General features: G+C 39.3%; 1 protein-coding gene across 4 annotated transcripts in view; it reads left to right on the top strand.

Annotated features, from left to right (window-relative positions):
* Window positions 1-17,685, top strand: part of NTRK3 (neurotrophic receptor tyrosine kinase 3) — a 367,286-nt gene extending 349,601 nt beyond the window's left edge. For 3 of the 4 annotated variants that reach the window (XM_070495631.1, XM_070495626.1, XM_044761581.2), the window contains 3 exons: window positions 9,333-9,374; window positions 14,101-14,259; window positions 17,353-17,685. In XM_070495631.1, coding sequence (XP_070351732.1) covers window positions 9,333-9,374; window positions 14,101-14,259; window positions 17,353-17,538 — 387 coding nt within the window. In that variant the 3' untranslated portion in view covers window positions 17,539-17,685. The remainder of the gene's footprint in view (window positions 1-9,332; window positions 9,375-14,100; window positions 14,260-17,352) is intronic. The other variant, XM_044761568.2, reaches the window with a different exon arrangement.
* The last annotated feature ends 361 nt before the right edge of the window (window positions 17,686-18,046 follow it).

The following is an 18,046-nucleotide window of genomic DNA, read 5'->3' on the forward strand; positions in this document are numbered from 1 at the left end:
ATTCTGCTAAATGGATGCCTTTGGCATAAGCTGTCACAAAGCCCTGCTCAGAGGGAACAATGCTGGAATGATGTCTTTGTGAGTTTCCCCTCCACCTTCCCTCCAAAGAATTCCAAGCACCTACTAAACCTGGGGCTGAGGTCTTCAGTTTGTGTCTACAAGAAGCTAGATAATAGCTTGCCCTACTTTATTGGGAAGAGGAAGAGAGGCCAAACAAAGGCAAACAATTCTGCCTTGTTAAGTCAGAAGTCTGATGTCATTCTAGAAAATCTCAATCTCTTGTGTAAAGGTTCCATCCATGGAATTGCCATAACTGGGGTGAAGCTGCAGATAGACATGTATTTGTGAGTGCAGAAATCAATAAATCAATGGAATATTCCAACTAATACATCCCTAAGGAATGCGCCCACACAACTGCGGGAACCACAGAGTTCTGCCAGGTGACCCAAAGGCCATACATATCAGTGCGGAAAGAAGGAAACTATGGGGCTGAAATTTAAACTTGATCCGACTCAATCTGTGTATTTTCTATTTGTATACCTTTATGTATGTGTGCTATTCTCCAGTAATAAGTTCACCTTAAAAACAAGAACAGGACTCTATGGGACTTTAGCTTCATTTCATTTACCATCTTTAGTGACCTTGGACAAGTCACTGCCTCTCTTCCAGCCAAGGATTCCAAGCCCAGAGGCAGGCTAGGTAATTTCTGAGGCCCTTCCCAGCCCTGTATGTTCATGAGCTACAGCTTTAAAGTTGAATCTCTCCTTTTATCCCTGGATTCTGATGAACTTGGATTTGGGGAACTAGAGAGCGTGCAGTCACAGGGCAGACTGGCTCCCCAAAGGTGCCCCAGGAATCCAGATGGCATCTGGAGGGAATATGGGCTCAAACATTGAAGCAACATGCCTGGTGAATGGTCGGATGGGGCTGGGTGGAGAGGTGACAAGCTGGTAGAAAATACAACATCCACAACTCAGAATAGCCAAGTGGAGAAGTGAGGGGAGAGGAGAACAGGGAGAAGAGGAGAGATCTTAGAGTGGAGAGAGTTCCTAAAAAGCAGACAGCCATTTCTAAGGCTCTGGTGGCCTCCCATACATGTGTGGAGGGAGCTCTTTAGAACATCCAGCAGTCGGAGTGGGCAGGCAGTGAGAAGGGTTAATTCCAGGAAAGAGGGCTGTGCCATTCTGGCAAGTTTTGAAGCTGTCAGCAAAGCTAATCAGTTAGTTTAGAGTGAAACCATTTATTCTTGCTGTCTTGGAGACAGGACACATTAAAGAGGACTTTGGGCCTTTCCTCCTACATTTAGGCCATTTATTTCAGGAGATGTCCAAGAGAGATTTCACCAACTTCATGTGATCCGGGCATGACCGACAGACTGGTGTTTGTGTCTATGACTATACCCACATGCGTGTGCATTGACGTGCACATGTGTTCATGTAAACTCCCCCCCCTCGGGTGTATATATGTCAGTAACTGTGCTAGATGTACCTAACCTTGATGTGCAGCCCGTGTGTGTGAAATCCTTGGACCCTCTGGGACAAGAGTGGTAAAGATTTCAGAGACTGTAGTGGTGGCTTCTAGGACTGCTGCTGGGGGTGTCTTCAAGGTGACTGCTAGACCTGGCTGACTATCTGGTGCCACTCAGACATATAGCACAGGGGAAGAGGCAAAGCCAGTGGGTCGTGTAGGAAACCAGAAGACTTTCCATGGGAGGAGAAAAGCATATGCTAAGCCTTTTATTTTTTCTTAATGCATATGGAGACTCGTCTATGTTCTGAGACACGCAATCAAGAAAGATTAAAGTTGAATAAATAAAAAATGATGACCCTTACCATAAAGGACAATCTTTATGATAATTTCCTGATTAAGCCATTTTTCTCTTTAACGGATGTTGCAAAGTTTTTACAACTCTTCAGAAAACCACTGCTTTCCTCTCGACTTTAACAGCTTCTGACTCAGCCCATATGGATTGGTGATTATGGAGGAAGCTTGAATCCTCCCATTGATTCCGGAAATATCATGTCCTGTGGACCCGTGTTTGATCCCCCTTGCTGGTCTTGGTTTCTTTATCTGGAATATGTGGATCACTTTATCTCCTTTATAGCTTGTCAGAATTGTGTGAGCACAGACATTTTGAACTTCCGGGAGAGAAACAGACTTCTTTATGTTCTTTGGAATCCACCAGCCGCCTCCTTTTCTGTGAAATTAGATGCAGAGGACTGAGAGCCTTCTAGAGTTCAGACGAGTTTCTCTTTAACCCAGAACAGTGAGTTCCCTCTGACTGCAGGAAAGGAGGTGTCTCTCTATGAAAATGAGCAAGACAATTCTTTGTTCAGGAAGGGCTGGCTCAGAAGAGAAGGGATGGCTGTGATTGGGTAGGGAGGTGGCTGGGGAGGTGGGAGGGGCCCTGGGAGGAACACTGCCGAGTGACATTCTGTTCCCAGTGGGAACTGGAACCTGAGAGCCTGCAGCCACTCAGCTGTCCACACCTTCAGTCCCGCTTACCCCTGGCCCTCAGGGCAAGGCTGGGAGTAAGGGCTGGAGACTGGAATGAAAGAAAGGGCATTTGGGGATTTCAGACAGACATCTGTGGCTGGAGGTGAGGCTGCTGCTCTTCCTTCCCTCTTTTCACATTCTCTCCCCTTATACTGCTGATACACTCTTAGGGAAAGACAGAATGTAGCTAGAGAGACAAGAATCCAAATTTTGTACTGCTAGGTGCTCCATCTCTAGTTTTCTTGTCTTTAAACTTTTGTGCCCCTAAAAGATTTTGAAAAACCATGTAGGCTCCTTGCACATTTTAAGTTGCCATCTAAAGTCTTCAACCTAATTTTAAATAGTTGCAGATGATGCCGTTTCCAGAATATTGTAAATATTGACATCAAAAAAATACATCACTCCTTTAATGTATCCAATGCACTTTAAATTCCAGAGCAGTTTGATACATCGTCTGTTAAACACACGAACAAGTTCTTAAACAGTCAGTTTTACACGGTTCCTTTTTCTTCTTGAATTTATATTTTCATTCCAGTTACCATACCAAATTTTATCTTTGTGTATTATAGTTTTATGCATGAAAGCTTTTTATTGGCCACTCTATCATAATTTAGCATGGCAAAAATATGTATGAAGATTTAAATTTAATTTTAATGGCCAATGACCATAAGTTTCTAGACATTAAGAGTTTTTGGATTGAGTTATCCCTACAATTATTGGTAATACACAGAAATAGGCCATTGATCAAAATATACTGTACATATATACCAACAATACTGACAAGTCTGGATGAATATGAAAATAAGTGTAATATTTTTGGAAATACATCTCTTCTATTTTTTAATTGGTCCATGTATCCATTAATGAATATTATTTATTCCTAAAGTAAGGAAGGTCCAGGATCAACTCTATTTCTGTTTTTCACTTTTATAAATATAAGAACTGAGAAACATTATTCACAATAAACAAATAGATGGAAAAGGAAGGAGTTTTTTTGTTGCAACATGACTCAGTTCTTGGAACGTTTAACTAGTTCTTTGCCTGAAATCACATATTGGTCTCTTATCAAAATTTCTTTTTAATTTTCTCTCAGCTGATAATTCTTTTCAGTCTGTCCCCTTCAGTTGTTTCAAAAGAATTGGAGGGGCCGGCTCCGTGGCCGAGTGGTTAAGTTCGCGCACTCCGCTGCGGCGGCCCAGGGTTCGGATCCTGGGCGCGGACATGGCACTGCTCAACAGGCCACGTTGAGGCGGTGTCCCATAACCCACAACTAACAGGACCTGCAACTAAGATATACAACTGTGTATGGGGCAGTTTGGGGAGATAAAGCAGAAAAAAAAAAAAAAGATTGGCAACAGTTGTTAGCCCAGGTGCCAATCTTTAAAAAAAAAAAAAAGAATTGGAAACTACCCAACTTGCAAAAGGATTTGTTTTCCCAGTCACTAGAGAGTCATTTTCAACACCTGTACCAATGTTTCGTAGAGTTTATTCATTTGTAGATTTTCTCTACTGAGATTCAGGATGAGTAAGAGATTTGTCTTTCCTTTTGAGAGTGGCAGGTGTGTGTGTATGTGTGTGTGTGTGTGTATGTATGCACAATTGGGAAAAGGAATTGCTGGACCACAGTGGGGTCTGAGTTCAATGTTAGAAAAAATCCATATGGAAGTTTAGGATCTGCAAAGTCCTTCAAAACTACTCTTCCCTGGGCACCCTTTAAAAGAGTTCAGGTATCTCCAAAGTTATGCGGACCTGGATTGAAACCATTGCAGTGGGCACTCCGGTCTCTGTCGCCCTGAGTGAGAATTCTGGGCTCTTGCCTTTTAGGGTCAGTGAGAATCACTCAAGGTATGTGTAAATGTGCTCTACCCTCTTAACAACAACAAGAGTGGAAACAACCCAGTCCAGTTGGTAGGGGAGTGATTGGATAAACTGTGGCGTGGTCATGCACAGTGGACTCCTACGTAGCTATAAAAGGAATGGGCAAACCCCAGTGGAAAAAAGTAAAGTAGATGGGAGGCCAGGGGTTTTAAAGGTTTGTGAGGAATGTGGCTGCTTGTAGAGAGGGAGGAAGTCAGTGACCTTACTGGTTGCAACTGTCCCACCAGCCTGCATTCAGCCTTGGGAGGCTGCTTACAAGGCAGAGGATGATAAGAGAATTCGCAGGTGGGTGACCTTGGCTGTTTCTCTCCATGGTGGATAGTGGATTCTGGAGGTGGGGAGCCAAGGAGTATGCAGGGAAAGAGTGCTTTGGTTTTAACCCCATATATGCTGGGTTTAGTGTAGGGGAACTGATATCAGGGCTGGCATCAAAATCATGTAAGAGATGTTATATCATTATAAAGCAACATTAAATCAAGTGGGAATGAAAAAGCAAAGCAATTCTTAAAAATCAAAAGAAAAATGAAGCAAATAAACCTAACTGTGTATTAGATTGGTGACTTCACTACACAGAGAGGAATTATTTCAAGTGACTTGAAAACATAGCAATGTTTATGTATGTCCCTAGCAGGTATATCCCAAGGATAGAAGAACTGCAAAGATTGTAGACCGCTTCCAATAATCGTATTGTTAGTAATGATATTGAAACTGTTATTTTGAAACATATATATATATATATATATATATATATACAATGTATATTAGAATAAAGCAAATAAGTAATATTACTAATGTTGTAGGAATCAAGATTTTCAGCATAAGAAAAAAATACAGATGTAAAATCAAAGAAGTTAAGTAAAAGCTCTATAATCCTGAATTTGAATTGGAAACATCAGTACGAACTCATGATGTATTTTCTTTTAAAAGAAAAGTCTTTCCTAGCTATTTCCACTACAATGACCTAGAAATAAGGACCAACCCAAAGGCAATGAGACGCCCGGCATCCATAATGTAGTCTTTAAATCCCGTGGTCCACTGAAAGGCTCCAGGGCTCCTTGGAGAAATGGCTGGTTATAGAGCTGGGGCAGCAGGGTAGATGAGCCTTGAATATTTTTCCACATCAGAAAGCAAGGATGCCATCAGAACTACTGGGGTGATGTGAGAGGCACTAACTTTAAGAGGCTGCCACTGGCCAAAGATTGAACAGTAAACATCAAAAAGAGCAATTAAGATAGATTGAAACACTTCAAATGTGTTAAAACACGCACACACACACTCACAGATACAAAGGAGTCGATAATGCTTCTTCAAACCAAACCAAACGAAAACAAACTTCTCATTGGTCACCTTTGGAGGATGCTAGGGAATGAATTCGTTATTCTGAGAACGGGTAAATAAAGGGAGAGAATCAAGCATATCTTATGTAAACTGTTATCAGTATAACCAAATAGTTAATGAAGGGAAGTTTTTATTTATGGAAGATTTCCAGCTAATATATGCAGAGGAATGCTCAAATTACAACATCACCCTTTTGCAGCCACTAATGAAATAATGGATCTGGGCAATGATCATCAGTGGCGGCTGCTATCCTTAGCTGAAAGGGAACTTTCTCCTGGATGATCAGGCTGACGACACCTGAATGCATGATACAGTAGTCCCCGCCTTATCTGTGGGGTATGCATTCCAGGACCCCCAGTGGATGCCTGAAACCGCCCATAGCACCGAATCCTATACATACCACATTTTTGCTATATGTCCACACCTATGATAAAGTTAGTTTATAAATTAGACACAGTAAGAGATGAACAACAATAACTAATAATGAAATAAAAACAATTATAACAATATAGGGTAATAAAAGTTACTGTAGACTTTAGCAACCTCAGCATATGATTTTCTTCTTTCCTTAAATCGGGAGCTTTCACCTTTTCTGTTAAAGGAAGCACTTTATGCCGGCTCTCATTGGTATATCTGAATTGCCAGCATCACTACTCTTGTGCGCTGGGGCCATTATTAAGTAAAATAAGGGTGACGAACACAAGCACCGTGATACCACGGCAGTCAACCTGATAGCCAAGATGGCTACTAAGTACGATGGGTGTTATACACAAACACAGTGGGGACACTCTAGACAAAGGGATAATTCACATCCCGGGCAGGTTGGAGCGGGATGGCATGGGATGGTGCAAGATTTCATTACACTACTCAGAACGGCTTATTTAAATTTAAAACTTATGAATTGTTTATTTCTGGATTTTTTTCTTTTAATAGTTTAGGACCACGGTTGACCACACATAATTGAAACCACCAAAAGCAAAGCTGCATTTAAGGGGGAGTGACTGTAATAGAGGTGGTGGAAGATCTCATCCAAGGTCATGTAATCCAAAGATCTCCACGTACTTATTTGATTTCTAGAATCAGTTCTTGGAATCTTTGCCTTATTACTATATGTTTCCTACTTCAAGGCTCAGCCCTTAGATCCTTAATGTACCTCATTGAGAGCTTGGATCATTAACTGATATTTCTCATGGAGAGGCCTAGGCAAGTTACGTACCTTTATCTGTGAAATGGGGCTAACAGGGAATCATATTACATAGAGATTAAATGAGTGATTAAATGAGAGAGGATTGAATGAGGGATGTGTGTAATACTCAGTGGTTGGTACCCAGTGTGCGTTAAGCAGTGTTATTTTTACTAAGATTATTATTTCAGCTCATCCCTTATCTGGCTAGGTTTTACCATGGGCATATTCACCAGTGTTTTTTGCCAAGGAAGAATTTGACCATTACCTTTCCCAGACTGGATCTTGCCAATGTAGGAGAAGGATGCAGGTAGCCCTGGAGGAAAATCAGTGTAGTCTGGGTGGGTCTTTATGGGAAATATGGAAATCTAGGAAATTGGGTTACTTACGCTGCACAGTAGCAGGTAAGGACACACACAGTGAACAGTCATTGCACTTTATATGTATACATTTGCATTTAATGATGCTCGCTGAGCTTTTACATACATCGTCTCACTTTAGACAGGGCTGTTGCTTACCCCCTATGTGGAACATGAGGATACTGAAACTCAAAGAAGTTAAGTGCTTGTCAAAAGTCACAGCAGAACCGGGGTCTTCTGACTCCTGAATTGACTGTGCTTTTTCTTATACCCCTGGCCTCTTGAAATATTTTAGTCCCTGTCTGGAGGACTGCCATGTGAACTTTTCCCATATTGGTGGTGCTGCCCGGTGAAAATCTTGATAAAATTCTCCTGGGTGAGGCTCCTATGGCCGATTAATACCCTTCTGATACTTTTCTGCCCAAGCTTATCAAAGTTTACACGAGCATACTTTAATTTCTGTCTGTTTGTAGACTTAGAGATTTCAATTTGGAGTACTTCTTTTGGATTGTATATAAAATCAGCAAATAAGGCAAACACCAGCATCAATTTGGAAGAATCTCTTTTTTAAAATTTTTCATCAAGGGAAGTGTTCCTATATTCCTGACTTCTATTTTTTTAAATCAAGAAACTAGGTACAATAAAGCATTCTACTAGATTTTATTGCAAACACAACTTTTCTTTAAAACATGTCATCTTTTGATACAGAACTTAAATACGCTAGGTCCACTGGTTTCTCTATATTCATATGTTTATTTTTTCCTTTTATTGTTTTTAAATTTTCGAATGTGAAACATGATCGTGATAAAATGTCAAACAGGATACAAATACATATAGCAAACAGTGGAATTTTCTCTTTGGTCTGTGCTCACTCTCGCTTCTCTCTCTAGAGGAAACCACTGGTTTAGCGGCTTTCTGGACCTTTTTCTATGCATTTACAGAGTTATACATTATTACTCTATAATATATTTGCTTCTGATACACATTTTTACATGAATGAGAAAGTTAGTATATTTTTTAATGTCTTGCATTTTCATTTCATATATCCTAGATGTGTTTGCCTATCACTATACATAACTCCACTATATTCCTTTAAACTACTGCATATGCATTTAATGATGAACAAATTGTCGCCCTTAAAAACAATGAAATAAACACCTTCAACCAAGTATTTTTTGCTTACATGAGCAAGTAGGTTTCTAGGGGCTAACAGGGAATCATATTACATAGAGATTAAATGAGTGATTAAATGAGAGAGGATTGAATGAGGGATGTGTGTAATACTCAGTGGTTGGTACCCAGTGTGCGTTAAGCAGTATTATTTTTACTAAGATTATTATTTCAGCTCATCCCTTATCTGGCTAGGTTTTACCATGGGCATATTCACCAATGTTTTTTGCCAAGAAAGAATTTGACCACTACCTTTCCCAGACTGGATCTTGCCAATGTAGGAGAAGGATGCAGGTAGCCCTGGAGGAAAATCAGTATAGTCTGGGTGGGTCCTGAGAGTGAAATTTCCGCATTGAAAGACACTTACATCCTTAGTGTGGACAGATTCTGCCAAGCTGCTCTCAGAAGAAGCTGCCCTGATCTTGCCAGTGGCCTTTGAGAATAACTCCTCATGCACTGTCAAGCACCAAATAGTGTCAATCTTTTCAATTTCTCCCACATGACATTCAAAAATATGTCTCTCTGTTGTTTTAACTGGCATCTCTTCACGTGTTTGTGTCCATTTGTAGCTCTTTAGTGGACCATCTGCTCTTATTCTTTTCCTCATTTTTCTATTGGGTTGCTTGTTTTTAACTAATTTAAAGGAGCATTTTACAATATACGGATTTTAATTCTTTGTCTGTTACATATATTGCAAAGATTTTCTCTGTCATTTGTCTTTTAACTGTGTTTATTTTGTATTTTGCCATGCAAAGTATTTACTTTTTACAAGTTGTATCTCTGAATCCTATCCTTTATGGCTTTTTGAACGTGTGTCTTATTTAGCAAGGCCTTTCTCTCCTGAGGTTGTACAAATATTTTTCTAAGTTTTCTTCTAATATTATTATTGTTTTGTTTTTTATGTTTAGCTCTTTAATCCATCTGGAAATGATTTTTGTATATGGTGTGAGGTAGGTATCTAAGTGTACTTTTTAAATGACTAGTTCATTGTCCCAACACTCTGATTACTAACCCATCATTTCATATATTAAATTCCAATATTTATACATGAGTCTGCTTCTGGACTCTCTATTTTGTTTCACTGATCAATGAAATTTGTCTATTCCTATGCCAATAACACAGTGTGTTCATTACTGTGGTTTGATAATATGTTTTGCAATCTGATAGAGCAAAATATCCCTTGTTCTATTTTGAGTGTATCTTAGTTTTTATCAAGTATTTACTCCTCTAGATTAATTTTGGTATCATCTTGTCGATTTTCATACATCATTCCATTGGGGTTTTCATTTAGATTGTGTTTAAATTTTTAGATGAATTTGAGGGAGAAATAAGAGATTTATGATATTGAGTCTTCCTAGTCAAAGAAAAGACATATCTTTTTATGTATTCAGATCTCCTTTTATATTTTGCAACACCTTTGTTTAAATAGACCTTGTACGTTTTCTACTAAAGTCTATGTTTAGGAATTTGAAACATTTTTTGCTGCTATTGTACACACAATCTGATTTTCTGTTGAATTTCGAAGTGGTTGCTAGGGGTGTATGAGAATAGTTTGATTTTTCTACGTTCATTTTGTGTCTGTCTAGCTTACTAAATCATGTAATGATTCTAATTGCTTTTTACTTAATTGTCTTCCATGGTCACATCATATGCAGACAATAGCAGTTTTGACTCTTCCTTTTCGATATATCTGCTTTTTTTTTTCCTTATTTTTTTTTGAGGAAGATTAGCCCTGAGCTAACATCTGCCACCAATCCTCCTCTTTTTGCTGAGGAAGACTGGCTCTTAGCTAACATCCATGCCCATCTTCCTCTACTTTATATGTGGGACGCCTGCCACAGTGTGACTTGCCAAGCAGTGCCATGTCCGCACCTGGGATCCGAACCAGCGACCCCTGCCCTGCTGAAGCAGAATGTGCCCACTTACCCACTATGCTACTGGGCTGGCCCCTCTGCCTTGTTTTTTCATTCTTGCTTTATTCCACTGCCTAGGACCACCTGAACAGTATTGCATAAAAATCAGTGATGGAAGATAGCTTCTATATTTCTAATGTTTTATTAGTAAGTATGATATCTAGTGTGTTAAATAAAGTTACCCTCTATTACTAATTAATTAGGGCTTTCAATCAGGAAAATATGTTGGAAATTTTTGACATCTTTTGAAAGGATTCTTTTTCTGCTTTTATCTCTTAATTTAGTAAATGAAACAGATTTCTTAAGGCTGAGGCATTCCTACATTTCTAGTATAAACCTTATTGAGTTATAATATGGAAGTATTATATTTCTGATTCAATATGATAATATTTTATTCAGATTTGGAGACTATATTCATAACATAGTTTTACACATATGTAGATAAAATTTCTTTATCTTTATTCATATATTTAAGGCTATGGGCTAAGTTTGACTGATTCTGTTATCAGGGACATTCAAGCCACGGAGAGTGGCTTGGGAAAATTTTTATCTTTTTTTATTTTAGAAAAATAGAAATAGGATAGAAAACTAGTAGAACTCACTCATAAAACCATCTGAATTGTGTAGTTTTTTAGTCTATATATTGTTTTTACTACAATTATAACTATTTTCTACTTTTCTTTTTTTTTGTTAATATTTTCTAGTAAAGCAATTGTCGGTATCTGTGTTTTCAAATTTATTGTTGCAATATTCTTAACATTTTACATCATTTATTTTATGTCCTTTATTAACCTTGACAAAGGTTTGCATTACTTTAAAAAGAACTAGCAATTGATTGTGAAGATATAATTTGCTTTTTTCCCTTTTGGTTGTGTGTTTTGCTTTGCTTTATTTTATACCATTTCCTCATTTTATCTTTATTGTTTATTTTCTCTTGCTTTCTATAACTTATAAATCTTTACCACTTTTTTTGGTTGAACCCTTATTTAATTTAATTATATTTTTAACTATTTTAAAAATGTGCCTAAATGCTATAATATTTTTCCCAATAATTAGTTTAGCTATGTTCATAGGTGTCAATGAATAAGACTTTAATTATTATTATGATAAATAGTTTTAAATTTTATTTTCAATTATTTTCTTTACCAAATAGTTTTTTCAATTGTACAAAGAAAACCTTTTCCAACAATTATTTTTGTTGATGTTAATTTCTATTTTATTTTATTTTGTTTGGAATGGAAAATGTTTCTTTTTCTTACTTTATATTTATTTGTTTTTTTCCTCTTGGAATTTCATATTTCCTTTCAGGTGTAATATGTGACTGGTTTTTATAAATGTTTCTTAGATAATTGAAAATAATATACAACTTTTTAAGGAGGCTGAAAGACATACACAGCACTCATATCTACCAATTAACTCATTACTTGTATTTTAAAAATGTATCTTCATTTATGTTGTTTTCTTCATCTGTCAATTTGTGAAAGAAATGTTTTAATTTTCCATTATAATTGTAGATTTGTCAGTTCCCTTTCATTTATAACCTGCTTTACTCTTTATACATTTTGTTGCTATGTTAATTGGAGCATAAAAGTTCAAAATTATCATAAGGGTGAATTTTGCCATCTTCAAATATGATATAAACTGCTTTATCTCCATGTAGTTCTTGGAATTCTGAAATTTGTTTCATATATGTATTCAATTTTGAATATATTACATATTCTATATATAATTTTATATTATATTATTATGTATATTGAATATTTATATATTATATGTTCAATTTTTCTTTTATTATTTATTGTATTTTTGCATTCTTTCATTTTCAACATTTTCTGCTATTTTCTTTTAGCTATGTCTTTTCTAAATAGCATGCATCTTGATTTTTTAATACATTTTCCTCTTATTTAAGAGGTCGTATAACCCATTTGCGCTTATTGTCCATAGTGATATTATTCAAACTTCTTTCATTTTATGCTTTTTATTTATCATTACCCCACTCCTCCTTTTCGTAGTCCTTTTGGTATTGGTTAGAAATTTTTGGCTCTATTTTCCTAAAACTGGTTTGGAAGCTATGGGGACTATTTCTAATCTAGAAGCTCCTTTAAAATTTTAGCAAGCGCATTTACATTGAAACTGTTATAGTCAACAACGGACGACTATAAGCTCCCTTTCTCTTCCTGCTAAAACGCAAAGCCTTTATCAGGCTTTTGATTATTTCCCTACCTACTCTTCTACGCACTTAAGGTTGAAATTATCTGAAAGTTTCATGCCTGATGAGTATTCTAACAGTAGCCGTGGTGGTACTATTAACGTTATTAGTATTTTCATTTACTTTATGTCTCTATTTTACAGACAGCTTTATTAGTCCTATTACATTTTGTACCAAATTAACAACCATTATTTGGATATAAATTGCATTTTTGTGGCTTATTTGCTCTGCACTCTTTATTATGTTCCAAGTCATTGTGTATTTTAGATTCTTTTTTCTGTTTTTCTGGAGTACATCCTCAATTAGTTTTTGCTTCTTTATTTTCTGAAAGGCTGTGAGTGGTAAACTTTCTGAGTCTTTGCTTGTCTGAAAGAAACATCTTCACTTGTCTTTACACTTGATACAAAGCTATTGATTATAAAATGCCAGGTTGAAGACAAATTCTGCAATTCCTTATTATCATTTATCTTCTGAAATATTTCAAGTGGCTAAGGCAAACATGATTTCCCTTTTTAGACGCAAGATTGCCCATCTCCCAAGAAGTCATTCTTTCTTAAGTATTCATCATTATTATTCCTCCAACTGGCCCACCATAGAAATGAAAGTTTCTGATTCTTCAGGACATTTATAGAGGCTCTTTTTATTGATGATAAGCAGTTTTCTAACAACAAATTGCATGTATTAGCCAAAAGTTTCCATTTCTGATGCTCTATTTACTAATGATGCAGTTAATTCCTGAGTCTAAAACATGCTGTGAATTTTCTTATACTTATGCCAATACCTCTAACCTGCTGGGCACTGAGGATTTCCCTAATGTTTTCTCAGGAAAGGGTACTCTAAATGTCAGTCACTTGCTCTTGTCCTTGACTGTCAGCTCTGTAGGCCCACAGATGGGTTTCCCTAGGCCATTTTAAAAGACAATCTTCCTTCCTGGCCTTTGAGATCTTACTAAGAACTGTTCGAATTCTCTTTTAGTCTCCTTGATTTCTTATTAGCATATAGTCTTCCATAGATTTGGAACTTCCCTGTCCCATTCACTTGAAACACAGAGTCCTAAGTTGTGGTGAGAAATTCAGGGTTGTTAGGTAGAAACTAAAGTCGTAGTTATACAAATTAGATGCATGTGGACCATATTGTGTCTTAACCACCTTGGCCAAAGAGTCTAAGCCGATGTCTGCAAATATGCTGCTACTTGATACCCTCACTCAGTAATTCTGCTGACTTCCCTCTGGACCTCCTCTCAAGATCTGATTTACCCTTAGTACCAGATTCTGAAACCTTCTCTCTCACTTCAAACCATCTTGAGATCTTGCTTTATGCTCCATACCAAGGAATCTACCTTCCCTTAGGTGTTATCTCTAATTGCTACTCTAGCTGTCTCCAGTGTTGTAGATCTCAGATGTCAGTGTCTCCACTGGCTTTTTGACACAAGTTGTGGTTATCTTAGAATCAGATGCATCGAGAATGGCATCTACATATGAAGAGTGCAGACAGACGTGACTGATTCTGGTCATCTGGTCACTCTGTTTGTGCCTCTGTCTTGACTCCTTTTAGGTGGGAGGACACACCATGCTCCCCATCCGTTGGATGCCCCCTGAAAGCATCATGTACAGGAAGTTCACAACAGAGAGCGACGTGTGGAGCTTTGGGGTGATCCTTTGGGAGATCTTCACCTATGGAAAGCAGCCATGGTTCCAGCTCTCCAACACAGAGGTACAGAAGGGGACAGATTGGAACCTTGACTTGGGGAAAGGCTGATAAGAGATATCCCAGCCCAGGACTTAGACCCTGTGTACAAAACATTAGGTGGGGTTTGGAGCCAGCAAGGCAAATGTAGGCATAAGCAGGAGGGGAGAGCTTCTTAGTAGGAAAAAAAAAATTATAACTGTAGGAAATATGGTATAACTGTCAAGAGAGCATGAAATCAAATTTCTAAATTGAGATGCGAGTCACAGTTCTGTTTGTTCTGTTATACTTGAAAATCGCAAATGTTTCACTAAGATAGAAAATGAAAACAAAGAACAACTCTGAGTTTTTCAGTTGTGCCATCTTGTGGAAACACCTACTACTTGGTATGCCCAAATAATCTGGGTCCCCAAAGGTTTTAGGCATGCCAGGTCCAGGGATGTGCACGGTGGTGAATTGGGAAGGTAAATTTCATGTTATTGATAGAGTTGTGTGTGGATTTCAGGGGATAAAATGAATCATAATAGTAAATATAATAATAAACACATTATATAGTTTTATAATTTTGATTTACAATAATAATAAAAATGTTAGTAATCAAATTTAACCAAATCTAGCATTAGTGCCAGGCACTTTTCTAAGCACTTTAGCCATATTAACACAGTAGTTTTCACACAAACACCTGTTGAGATTCAGGGTAGAGGAGAGGGAACTGCTTTGGGTCCTGGAGTGGACCGGCCAGGGTCTCAGAGGTGACAGCTTCTGCAGCATCGAGAAGGCTTGGCCAGTGGTCACAGGACTGCTGCCTCCAAAGCCAGTCAAGATGGTCTCAGTTATGTCTGACTAGAGTCATGTTGCCTCAGGGATTTCAGTACAGTTTGTAGACAGTAAGAGGCTCAATCTCCCAGTCCAGCAGATTTATAAAAGCTTGCAATTATTTTTATGGTCTTCTGTTTTCTGTGAAAATGTGAACACAAGGACCTTTTAATATTGCAATCATCTGAATATTCAAGAAAGTATCTTTCTTCTTGGAAGCTATGTTCATCTTGGCTTTTTTATGCCCTTACCACTTAATTAAGTGAATTTCAAAGACTGAAAAGGAGGCATTTCTTTAAATCTGTAATATCTCATCATTCACAAGCTGAATTGGTCCTGACCACATTTCCCAAAGTAGGACAAAACATTTTAATGATCTTTAAAAAAAAAATGAAAGTGTGTATCAGAGCCCATTTGTTATGGTGTTTTAAAAAATAGTTGTTGTCTTCCTGGGGGCAGGATTGGTGGTAAACAGAAATACACACATGCACACAGGCATGCATACACACACACACACATGCATGCACATGCATGCATACACACACCCTCAGACATGCAAGCACATGGGCACATACATGCACCCTGAGCACAGCCTCCATGTAGTTTGGTGGCCCCAGTAACGAGGGGCTCTGTGCTAGTTATAAGTCTCAGCAGAAGATCTGTCCTGGATACCCAAGCTAGCTTATAGTAGCCAAGAAGGTGTTTATGGTCATTTCCAACACTGCTTGGTGAGACATTGGCCTTGAAGGGAGGCTGCCTGTCCCCAGCCACCTCCCCCTCCCCACTCTACCCACTGCAGCAGCCAAGTATTGGCAGTCCCTGATAATGGGTTTCTTTGTGGAAATTGACCAACCGGGTAGCCTCACCTTGGAGGAGATGCTACCAGATGCTTTTGGTCTTCGCATTAGCAGCTGCTACTACAGTTTGAGCTAGATCCCTTTTCATGGAGGTGAAGGTGTTGGAGGGTGGAGATGGGGCCCTAACAAGAATGGGGAATATGAGGAGCTGGAGACCTATCAGGCTGGCAAAGAAATGAGACTATTGGGCCATTGCAGACTCCAGGGCCAAAAGGACCAGGAAGTGCTGACACAGTGATGGTTTGACAAGCCGTTCAAAGGTCAGAGTCACCTGAGACAGTACTCCAGACAGGGTGCTTTAGGGACAGCATAAGGAGATACAAGGAGAAAGGACACTTCTCTTGCCCAACTAAATATGGAATAATGGGGCCAAAGAGGGGAAATAATATTTTTTCAGGTACTCAACTCAAGATGATTCTGTGTATTTTTATCACCACAACCTGTCTTCAAGTGAGGACACTATAGTTCCAGGTAAGTAAGTTGCCCAAGGTTACGCAGTGGTAGAGTCAGGGAGAAACTAAAACCAACCTGCGAACTGGAAGATGAAAGCATGAATATTCAGTGCCAGCAAAGAAGTGCCTTTGAGGAATTGAACCACAAATCAAGGCTTGGTCCAGCCACGTGGAATTTATTTTCTTCCTGTTCCCACTTACAGCCTCCCTTTTGGTCTGTTGGGCCGTACAGTCCCTTCTTGTGACCTCATTTGGTCCTTACAACACTCTTAGGAGGTGGTTAAGGCACATATTTGATCCCATCTTACAGATAAGGACATTGAGATCCTATGAGGTTAACTAATTGTGGTGGCCGCCCAGCCGGGCAGTGGTGAAACAAGTGGTTAGTCCTAGTGTTAAGGACCGTAACAGAAACAGAATACTTGGTTTAGCACAAAGAGCAGGAGAGGATGGGCCTCACTGAGACAGGGACCTGTATAGTGGCTTAGAGGTAAGCGTGGTGATGTGCACAGAGGCTGTGACTGAGAGAGGAGCTTGCCAGGAAGTGGGAGCTAAGGGGAGATAGACATGGAGGAGCCAGATGGTGCAGAGCTCCTGCAGGGGCGTTTCAAAGTCCTGCAGCCTCATAAGAGTGCAAGGGGAAGGTCCGATACCCATCCCACTGCCGGGTGGAAAACGAATGTGGCTCGGTCATCCAGAGGAGATCCAGGACTCGAGACGAAAAGTGAAGTAAAAGGAAGAGAGTGTGTGGGAGTCAATGAAGGCCTGGCCTGAGAGGTGGCATACAAAGGGCAGCAGTGGGCACGACCAGCCAGGAGCCCATGCACGGGTCAGATGAGAAACTCAGCGCTGTGTGCAGGCAGCCTTTGGCCTCTGCACCTGGGTACCCGGCTCTGCACTGAGGCTCATCAATGATGTTCTTGCCTTCGGCTGGGTGTGCGCCACAGGGATTGGGCTGAGCTTTGGCTCTAACTCCCCGCTCCTTACTCTTTCAGGTCATCGAGTGCATCACCCAGGGTCGTGTTTTAGAGCGGCCCCGAGTCTGCCCCAAAGAGGTGTATGATGTCATGCTGGGCTGCTGGCAGAGGGAACCGCAGCAGCGGCTGAACATCAAAGAGATCTACAAAATCCTCCACGCTCTGGGCAAAGCCACCCCCATCTACCTGGACATCCTCGGCTAGTGGTGGCCGGCGGTCACGAATTCATACTCTGTTGCCTCCTCTCTCCCGGCCTCACATCCTCCCTTTTCCACCTCACAACTCCTTTCTTCCATCCTTGACTGAAGCAAACATCTTCATATAAACTCAAGTGCCTGCTACACATACAACACTGAAAAAGAAAAAGAGAGAAAAAAACCCTGTAAGGCAGTTTGGCATACATATATATATATATATATATATTTATATATCTAACTATCTATCTATCTATATCTACAGAGAGATACCTTCTTCTCTGATACAGAGAGAAGCTGCTGATACAGAAACCACAAGACTGTAACAACAACTCAGAAAATCTTAACTATTATGAACGCAAAGGAAAATTCTCATTGGCTTAAGCTGTGGCCCATGCTTCTTCAGCTCTGGCTTTTTGGAGCTGAAGACCTGGACGATTCAGAGAGACAATCTTCTTGCTGGGACGAGAGGAGCTGGGGTAGACGTGAATAACCACTGTGCAGATGATCACCAGTGT

The sequence above is a fragment of the Equus asinus genome, chromosome 2 (assembly GCF_041296235.1).
Source record: "Equus asinus isolate D_3611 breed Donkey chromosome 2, EquAss-T2T_v2, whole genome shotgun sequence".
Taxonomy (NCBI): Eukaryota; Metazoa; Chordata; class Mammalia; order Perissodactyla; family Equidae; genus Equus; species Equus asinus.